The sequence below is a fragment of the Mercenaria mercenaria genome, chromosome 15 (genome assembly GCF_021730395.1).
Source record: "Mercenaria mercenaria strain notata chromosome 15, MADL_Memer_1, whole genome shotgun sequence".
In the NCBI taxonomy this organism is placed as follows: Eukaryota; Metazoa; Mollusca; class Bivalvia; order Venerida; family Veneridae; genus Mercenaria; species Mercenaria mercenaria.
The window spans coordinates 22,736,377-22,746,625 of NC_069375.1; the positions used below are offsets into that span (position 1 = coordinate 22,736,377).

Consider the following 10,249-nt stretch of genomic DNA (forward strand, 5'->3'; position numbering starts at 1 on the left):
CTGAAATTAAAAAGGCCGAAGCACTATTTGTTCCTGATTAGTGTATTCTACTTGATCAGTAAAGCTACTAAATATTCTATCGTATCAGTGGTTTCTCGTTTCAATTTGAGTTTTTCTCAAATACAGTACCATGAAATAAGAATATAAAAGCAGAAACGGAATATCTAACTTTTATCCAAAAAAAATAATAATAAACGTTGAAAACAAGCTATAGAAATATTTATCCAACATCCATTTTATCGAAGTCAAAGTTCGGACCTTTCAAAGTAAAATTTTTGGTCCCTTATCAAGCGATATATCGAGTTTCAACTACAACATTGAACCGGAAATTTCCAACTACATTGAATTGAAAAAGTTTATACAAGAATCCTGCTACTGATTAATGTAAATCCACACATAAAAACAACATTAATTGATCATATGCTTACCATTTTTATATTACATGTACGTATATTCTATTGTTTGATTAGCTGGATAGAATAATGTGAAAAAGCATGTTACTAATTTATGAGTGAAATGTATTATATTTTGCAATTTTGTCTTGATAGAATTTCGAACAAATAAAAAATATACGTAGAATCGTATATAAATGCTATTTAAGGATAATAAATATTGAGATGTTACTAAAAGAATTTGATATTATAATAACAATATATTGAGTTTTACTTCATTCTCAGTACTAGTACGCACACTGTATATGTTTTGTGTCCAGTGTCGGCCTTCAGGCTGATATGACGCTTCAGTTTTACCTCATTATCATCGCTGGGTTATCAAGGAAAGATAAAATTCCAAGGATCCCAGGGTATTTTTCACAGGATTCCCAAGTATGATGGTGTGATTTTGTTGTCTATATTATCTGAAATGGTGTGTATTTTTTGAAAAGTTCAAGAAAAGGGGCATATGCACGGGCGAATTCCAGAGGGAGTGCAGCCTCTCTCCAAACCCCAATAATACGGCGAGCGCATATATTTGATAGCTTTAAAACTGAGACGTTTTAGTCAAAACTTTCGAATTTTGAAAAAGATGACATTTTGTCAAATATTCATTCTCAAGCTATGCCAGATATGTCTGATTGCATCATTATATACATATTGTATACTCTCCTTCAAACCACAATCCTGGAGCCGTCCCTGCACATCTGGCTCTAATATATACGACCTGATTTGTTTTCCTATTAAGCAAAATTGACTGAAAATGCAACAATTCACAGCGTATACGTCATAATTATTACGTCATAACGTCAAATATCAAGGCGGTGCGCTGGAAAAGAAACCCACATGAAAAGGCAAATATTTGGTGGGTGTCGTCTAGAATGTTGTTTAGTTGTCTGGCTACCGACAAGATAATCTTTTTAATTTATTTTTAATCATTTCTCTTATATATTCTGACCGAACTTTCTTGGCTCTGATTATCTAGTTTTTTGAGGAAAAGGGACATAATTATACAACATTTTAATAGCCTCAGGAGTTATGAACAAAACATAGTAATCTGAACACAATGCTTATTATTAAATCACTCGGAATGCACCCTCGTGATAATTCATTCGCACCTGAACTTCAAAAATTTATTTTCTTCAACAACAAATCACTGTTTAGGATATATAATTTCTTAAATAAATAGTTCTAATACCACAGTAAAAAAATAAACGTTGACCGTTTATATATGAACACAAAACGAAATGAACAACAAGCAAATCCAACCTATATATCAGTTTGATACGCCGTTGACACCTTGTTCTATCTGGCAGTTTCGTTTTAGACGACCTACTTTCAGTTTCGTAAAGGTGAAATTTGCTTCGTTGGATCATGCCAGACTTTTGAAAAATTCCGTCTGGAAATTACCTAAATGTTTGTTGCTACTGATAATAATACTCTTGATGTAAGCTCAGTAGTTTTGGAAAAACTATTAATAGACTGAGACGACTTTATAGATACAACTCGTTAACACGGTATCTCGTTTATTTTGTTCATTTTAAGGATATTCCATTTTACTTCTTTCTTTTTGCATAACGATGCGGTATTTAACTAAACTGTCAGGGGAACATCGCAAGCGTGAAGTTGTTTTTTTTTTTTTTTTTTTTTTTGTAATATACATTATTATCGTTGTTGATGCAAATAATAAATAAGGTAAAGAATGTTATTATTAACAGAGCGCTGCGTTCTGGACGGTAGCTTGCATTTCCACTACCGTCCATGAACAGGCTCAATCAAACCAAGCCTGCAACATTTTCGTTTTTGTCGTGTTGAGCGACCTGTGGTTTTCCATTTTTTTATTTCAGTATTCTGTCCGACTGGTGGCACGTGCCAGGCTCCAAACACATGCAGTTGTTCTACAGGATTTTCAAGTAGATCAGGGGTGGGTTTCATAGAAAGTCTTTAGACAGTCTACAGACCAAAAACGGTGTTAGTTAAACAACAAATCGCACTTGTCTGAAGTCAACATATTGAAATCCATGCTAGAATTTAGGATTAACTTAAGACTTTCTATGAAATGCAGATTAGGATCCACTTCTTGTCATAATGTTTACTTTTTTGTCTCCATAGCAAATGCCTTTTAATCCTTACCCTGCTAAATCTCTATAATGAACTTGTGTATCTTTCAATTTGGACAGTACTATTAACTGTTAAATGGGGTGCTTACCAAAAACATACTGACTGAATGACGAAAAGTGCAGATCTTGATTGATCATGATATACACTGGTCGCAAAGATAGAATCAATCATGTCCAGCATGATAAGGGTTAATTGCAGCGATATATTAAAAGGACATTCATATTTCCGATATTAGTGTCCCGTTAATACTAAGTTTCATGGGAAAAAAATCATGCAGTTAACTTGCGAGTTAACGGATAATCTGACTGACAGACTGACCGTCAACTTTCTCCGAACCAAACTTTCTCTAAGCTTTGAACCACCACATATTTTTCTCTTAGTTTTAGACCAACACATAATTTCTCTATGCTTGAGACCAGTACATAATTTCTCTAAGTTTTAGACCAGCAAATGTTTTCTCCGAGCTTTAGACCAGCACATACCTTCTCTAAGCGACTTTCTCTAAGCTTAAGACACATACTTTTAAGCTTTAGACATATGATTGAAAGATAGGAAAGTAAACAGGTTTCTCATTATTGTGGCAGATGAAATAAATAGAGAGACAAGAGTCGGAAATGTATTTTCTTTATTACTAAGATGTAATACATGTTATGATAACAATAAGAAAACAGTTAAATATTGATCAAAAATAATCGCTTTGTACCATCATAAACTGATGGTTTAAAAGAATATAAGAAAACAAGTGTAACAACTAGATTAATGTACATACATCAAAGTATGGTAAAATTTGTGAAACAGAAAATAACATACTATAATATGTGTAAAGTTTAATGGTAAATATAAATTAGAAAAACTATAGCATACTCTTTTTCACGCAGCATTATGCATGTAATGAATATTCTAACGTTCGTCAAACTTTTTTAATAACTTATGTATCAAGAAATGTCTCCATATCCAGAACTAAAATGGCATTGATATTCATCTATTTAACATTTTGTGCAATACAATACGGCAGTACCAATTCCAAGCAACGTATCTGACGGGCCGGTGGTACAAGTCCAAATATATTCGACAATGTCAAATAATCGCTCATTTTTCTCAGTAAAAAAGGAAAACAATGAAACTGATTTAGATATGCATGCGGATACTTTACACGAAGATTCGAAGTTGTTGCATCGTCCAATACGGAATATAATGGACATGGACAGTCACGCTGCACAATTGCGATTACGATATATTAAAGTATACTTAACGCCATTAAAACGCAAAACCCTTCATTCTATTTTTAAATGTATTCTAATTCTACATAAAAGTCTTGTTCAAAAATAAATACAACCTATTGCTCAGTCATGAATACGATTATTTTTTCGGAATTACAATTAATACGCCCGAGGAAATTAAATGTACAGATCAAGGTTAAGTAAAATATGTCGTGCATTTCTATTGGGAGACCATAATGCAATATAAATCTACCACAACCAATAATGATATGTATACTATAATTCACAAAGATGCAAATTTTATCAATCTAACATATGTCTTATAATGTTTTCTCGTTTACAAAATCATGAAACACCCTTGTAAATCAGTCATTTCTGTAAGTGTTCGAAACGTGTACTCGTTAATGTTGCTGGGTGTAATATCTAAATAGAGTTTGTTAGAAAGTTGATTTGATAAATTAAAAGAGACAGTTCAATTCTTCAGAATATTTGGAACCTTTTAGTTGTTTTGCAATTGTTTTGTAAAACGGTTCACAAAAATGACAACATTACATTTCTTAAGTTGTACTCTGCATACCGTACGTTATCGGAGCCAAGAACTTGAATGTTAAACACACACGCACATTCATCCACATCGTAATGTACTTACACAACTGAAAATGATATTATGACTGCAGTAGTTATAATTTAAAAGTTTTTGGTATTGTCGCCTAATATTTTTGAAATAAAGACAACTCACTATAGTAAATATATACATACAGCTTCTGAAATACAATCGTGCTTTAATTAAAACTCACCTGAATACAAAGAAAATATTGATTTATGATTGTGTGTTTAATTTTTCATGGCATCCACGATGCATCAAATGCTATAAAGAAACAACAATATTCTCAAAATTAATCTAACCTCGGCTTTTCATTCATGAACGGGTTTTGCGTGGCACGCTATCTTCCCAGTGTTGTGTAACACCAGATACTGAATCTCGAACGTTTCGTTCCAGATATTTTCAATGACGATACTGGGAAGCTCAGTACAGATGCCCGTTGTCATGGTTACGTTGGTAACATTAGGATGGCAAATCATGTCTTTCAGTAGCATTCCAGAGGATGGTTCTGTTGATTTATCATGTACCACTGGCTTCCAGCAGTCATAAGTTGTCTCACCATCTTCAGAGTTCACACTGGTACCAACAGCTAGCAAGCCCCAGCCACCGGTGCCAACCGTGGCTACCAAAGCACCTGAAATTAAAAAGGCCGATGCACTATTTATTTCTTATTAGTAAATTCACTTGACCATTAAAGCTACTAAACATTGTATTGCATCAATTGTTTGTCGTCTTATATAATGGAATTCAAGGAGTTTTTCTCAATATGCAGTACTATGAAGTAAAAGTATAAAAGCAGAAATAGAATATTTGACTTTATTAAAAAATCGTTGAAAGAAAGCTATAGAAATATTTATCCAACATCCACTTATTCAAAGTTGGAATTCGGACCTTTCAAAGTAAAATCGTCGGTCCCTTGGAAATCGATATATCGAGTTTCAACCGTAACTACATTAAATTGAAAAATACAAACCTACTCTTTCCAACTACATTGAATTGAATTTTTTTTATACAGCAGTCCTGCTAATGATTAATGTAAATCCACACAACAACATTCATTGATCATATGCTCTTATTATAGTTTATTATGATATTTTATTTTTAAACCTACCTAACCCGGCTCCGCTTCCGCCAACTCCCGCTGCCGCAGTCCCACCTGCCACAGCACCAATACCTGCACCGGTAGCCGTTCCGGCAACCCCAGCTCCTGCTATCGCTCCACCGGCAGTTCCAACGCCGACAGCCGTTCCCACAGCAGCGCCGGTTCCCACACCAGCGGCAGTTGTCCCTGCAGCAGTCCCTATACCAGCTGCAATCGGTCCTGCTGCCGCCCCGCCCGTAATTACCGTGACAACGGCTGCTCCCGTAAAAACTACCATTTTTGACTATCTGGATAGAATAATGTGAAAAAGCATGTTCTTAATATATGAGAGAAATGCATAATATTTTGCAATTTGTCTTGGAAGAACGTCGATCAAATAAAAAAAAGACTCGAGAATGTTGAACATTAAAGAAAAAATAAAACATTAACAATATCTAAATAAACTATAGCAGCACCAGTTTGTTTTTTTGTCGCTTAACTCAGCTCTGGCTTTTGACATTGGCAAACTTTACTGTAGAATACAACTACGTTTGGAAAACACGTTTAAATGATTTTTTCTTATAATGCATGTTTGTTTTAGGTTTAACGCCGTTTTTCAGCAGTATTTCAGTTATGTAACCTAATCAGTGTTCCTGCATTCTGTATTAGTACAAACCTGTTCTCCGCAAGTAACTTCCAACTTCCCACAAGAATCAGAGGTGGACGACGAATGATTTCAGACACAATGTCTTTTATCAAATTGTCATGGAGAACATACAGCCCGCCCGGGGATCGAACTCACGACCCCGCGATCCGTAGATCTCCGCCTTTCTTATTCAGCTAAGCGCGCGGGCTAACAGCAATTAACAGACATGTTGTTTAGTACACAGAGTATTATCGTTACACTGTTTGAATACGTGGATCAATATTGTCATCACATGCATATCGTATGTCTTAATGTGAAAATAAACTTGAAACATAAAAGAAAATTTTAACACGATGTAGATATTTATCAAAAATTACCTAAATCGGACTGGCTTCAGAACATTTAAAAAAATACGAAAAAAAATATGCGGAATCGTACATAAATGTTATTTAAGGATAATAAATATTGAGATGATTGATAACATAATAACAATATATAGTTTTACCTTATTCTCAGGTACTAGTACGCACACTGTATATGTTTTGTGTCCAGTGTCGGCCTTCAGGCTGATATGACGCTTCTATTACAATTTCACCTCATTATCATCGCTGGGTTTTCGAGGAAAGATAAAACTCCAAGGAACCCAGGATATTTTTCACAGGATTCCCAAACATGATGGCGTGATTTTCTTATCTATGTTATCAAAAGGGTTGCAATCTTTTCAAAAATGTTATATATCCAAGGGCGGATTCAAGAGAGAGCACAGCCTCTCTTCCACCCCCCCCCCCCCCCCAAAAAAAAAAATCCTTTATAAAGAAAAAAGACTGAAAAATTGTGTGGTTTTATGCAACAATTTACAGCTTGTATGTCACAATTATTACGTCATAGCGTCGTTGAACGTCATGGCGGCGCACTAGAAAGAAACCCACATAAAACAGGCAAATATTTAGTGGATGTCGTCAAGAATGTACATACTAATCCTTGATAACGTAATTATGATCTCAAACAGTGATTTGATCATGAATAAAGTCATCGTTTGTCGTTTATATTTTGTAGATGCGTATTATTATGATCACTCGGGCTGCGCCCTTATGATAATTCCTTCGCCTCTGAACTCCAAACAATTATTTTATTTAACGACAAATCACCGGGAAATTATTTCTTATATAAACAATATCAAAGAAAACAGAATCGCTGAGCGTTTATATATGAACACAGCGGAATGAATAACAAGCAAACCCAATTTGTATTTCAGTTTGATACGCCGGTGATACCTTACTTTATTTTAGTTTCGTTTTAGACGACGTACTTTCAATTTCGTAACGGTGGAATTTTCTTTGTCAGAATACCAGACTCTTGGAAAATTCCATGTTGGAAATTACCTAAATGTTTGTCACTGATAATAATACGCTTGATGCAAGCTCAGTAGTTTTGGAAAAATTATTAATAGACTGAAACGACATTATTTGCAGTTGATAGTGGGTACAACTTGAACACGAAGGTATCTCGTTTATTTTGTTCATTTTAAGGATATTTTATTTTACTTCTTACTTTTACACGACGGTGCGGTATTTGGGGAACATCGCAAGCGTGAAGATTTGTTGTTGTTGTTTTTAATATACATGATCGTTTTCTTTGATGTTGTTGTTGTTGTTGTTGCAAATAATACAAAAGATAAGGAATGACACAAATTTAGAACAGTAAAGAACTAGTCTCTTTATAGTGAATGTTTGCATGTGTTTTGTTGTTGTTGTTTTTGGTTTTTTCTTTCTTTTTGTTTGTTTTATTTCCATTTAGGTAATATCTATAGAATAATAAGTAGATATTTGTGGAATCATTCATATCATACAACAAGCTATTTGAAAATATTTTTAAATAAGTAACTTGGTAAACAGACACTTTTATTTTCGTTATTATATCGAGATATAAAAAAAAAATTAGGCATAAATTTATTATTTTTTGCAGACTCCGTAATAAAGATGACGATTTTGACAGCAGGTGCCTGTTCGTTTATTGTAAGCTCTTCTGGACATGTGATACCAGCGGCTGTAGGGACCGCAGCTGGCGCGGTAGTGACTGGTGTTAAGCTTTGGGTCCAGACGGAACCAGTCAAGGTAGCTTTATCAACCGCCGTAGGAACTGGAACATCATCGGGTGCTATTGCAGGGGCAATCGCCAGTAAAACCGCAACCAGTGCAGCTGCAGGAGCTCTCCTTGGTGGTATTTCCGCGGCGGGTATCGGATCTATGATGGCTGGAGGTCTTGCGGTGGCGTCAGGGGTTGTTGCTTCTAACCCAATAGGGTTACTGGCGGTTGGAACCAGTCATACTGAAGAGAAAGACAGAATTACATATGACTGCTGGAAACCAGTTCTTCATGATACGTCACTGGAATCGTCAAATGGAATGATACTGAAAGATTTGGTCTGTCATCCAAACATTGCCAATGTTACAGTTACACCAAGTGTATGCCTGCCGCAAATCGTCATTGAAAATGTGTGGAACGAAAAGTTTGAAATTGAGTATGTCGTACAAGACTCGGATAAGTTGTCTTGTCACGCGAGGCCTATGTTGAACTGATTAAATCATTATCTGGTTAATGGAACACGAATGACAAGATTTGTTACTGTAAATAATTCATGTTCAAGGGTCATAATGGTTTATTCTATTAAGTGACTGTCACATTTGTTTCATTATAAACACACAGTATATGAATTTCTTATTTCCTACTTTCGGTGGTAAATATCTCTTAATATTTGCCATAAGTCTGAACATGCTATTTAGTAGAAATATTGACGATTTATCCCACATTTTGAGCAACTCCGATATTTGCTGTAAGTCTGAATATGCTATGTTAGTAGAAATATTGACGATTTGTCCCACATTTTGAGCAACTCTAGGTCTAAATATGTTAGGTTTGTACAAATATTGACGATTTTTCGGATTTTTCCCACATTTTGAGCAACCGTAAGTCTGAATATGCTATGTTAATAGTTCTAGGGGCTAGTTAGCCCCTACTTTTGGGAGACAAATTTCAAACAACACCAAATCATAGGAAGATAGTATTGAACAGCATATAAAACATGCAGATTATTCTACGAAACAATTGCCAGTCTACAGATATATACACACTGAATTCCGGAAAAAGACTGTTCAACACCTTTAAACACGAACTGTAACATACATATTTGCAAAAATGTCCCAGTTCTGAAATTTCACATAACGAGGTAGAACGTACTTTTCAGCAGTTGTTTGTTTATTTCTTTACAAATGGCATTCATTTTAATGGGGGAAGACTTTCTGAGCATATTTTATGTATCCAGTTGTACAGAACAGTACCGTAGAACATGTAATGGACAGGTAGATTGTTGGTAAAGATGTTGTTCGTTTATAAAATATTTGATATAATCAAATGTTGGGATTTTGTTTTATAAAACGCAGACTGTGAAAGAGCATGTACAATATTGCAATGCTTTTCTAATTATGTAACTATTGGTAGTCTCTATTTGGAAAGCTGCTTTATATGTGTTTTACAAACATTTGAAAGCAATGTTATTTTAACTGTTATAAGTACATGTATTTCGTTTGTAGGTAAAGGTTAGAATGTATTACCAATACAACACGTGGTGTTATTATTGTTCTAGAGCTTCCAATTATAACATAACTGAATAGTTTCCTTTTCAAACAGGATTAAGATATTTACAAAACACGTAAATTTGTTGTATTGTATCATTGTTTAATCTAAAATATTAAAAAAAAAAATTGAATATGTGTTCCTTTTTGTACCCGTTACATGATATATTCCCGTTCGCTATAATAAAATTGTGTTCAAGTAATACCCTTAATTTTGCATTTGGTTCAAGTAACCGTTTGTCAACTCTTTGATATATAATATCCTATTGTGAATTGTATGGTCGGTTTTACTAATTCGCCAATTGTATTGCAATGTAATTACTCTATTATACAATATTTTGATATATTTCTTAACTTTCAACAATTGAAGTTGAACAGCTGTATGTATTTAACTAGGAGGAAGACACTCAGAGATCATCATGCACTTTCAAACACATTCATATAGGTCTTCAACATTAAAAAGAAGAGCTGTCACTATTAGTGACAAATGCCCCCATAGGGTGCCCAAGAATGC

At 34.5% G+C, this 10,249-nt stretch overlaps 2 protein-coding genes across 5 annotated transcripts; one reads left to right on the forward strand and one right to left on the reverse strand.

Moving 5' to 3' along the window:
- Positions 1-1,817: 1,817 nt before the first annotated feature.
- LOC123548313 (uncharacterized) lies at positions 1,818-9,869 on the forward strand. Of its 2 annotated transcripts, none has more exons than XM_053524766.1 (2): positions 1,818-1,948; positions 8,069-9,869. In XM_053524766.1, the coding sequence occupies exon 2, from the start codon at positions 8,083-8,085 to the stop codon at positions 8,680-8,682; it is 600 nt and encodes a 199-aa protein (XP_053380741.1). In that variant the 5' UTR covers positions 1,818-1,948; positions 8,069-8,082; the 3' UTR covers positions 8,683-9,869. The 2 variants fall into 2 exon arrangements, with proteins under 2 accessions (XP_053380741.1, XP_045191420.2); XM_045335485.2 differs by lacking the exon at positions 1,818-1,948 and adding an exon at positions 7,407-7,604.
- On the reverse strand, positions 3,161-6,765 carry LOC128548960 (uncharacterized). Of its 3 annotated transcripts, XM_053524769.1 has the most exons (4): positions 6,609-6,762; positions 5,488-5,765; positions 4,679-5,010; positions 3,161-4,425 (listed from the first exon to the last, which is right to left on the reverse strand). In XM_053524769.1, exons 2-3 carry the CDS (start codon positions 5,753-5,755, stop codon positions 4,688-4,690), a joined length of 591 nt encoding a protein of 196 aa, XP_053380744.1. In that variant the 5' UTR covers positions 5,756-5,765; positions 6,609-6,762; the 3' UTR covers positions 3,161-4,425; positions 4,679-4,687. The 3 variants fall into 3 exon arrangements, with proteins under 3 accessions (XP_053380744.1, XP_053380745.1, XP_053380743.1); XM_053524770.1 differs by having other exon boundaries at positions 3,161-5,010; positions 5,488-5,761; positions 6,609-6,765; XM_053524768.1 differs by having other exon boundaries at positions 3,161-5,010.
- Positions 9,870-10,249: the final 380 nt, after the last annotated feature.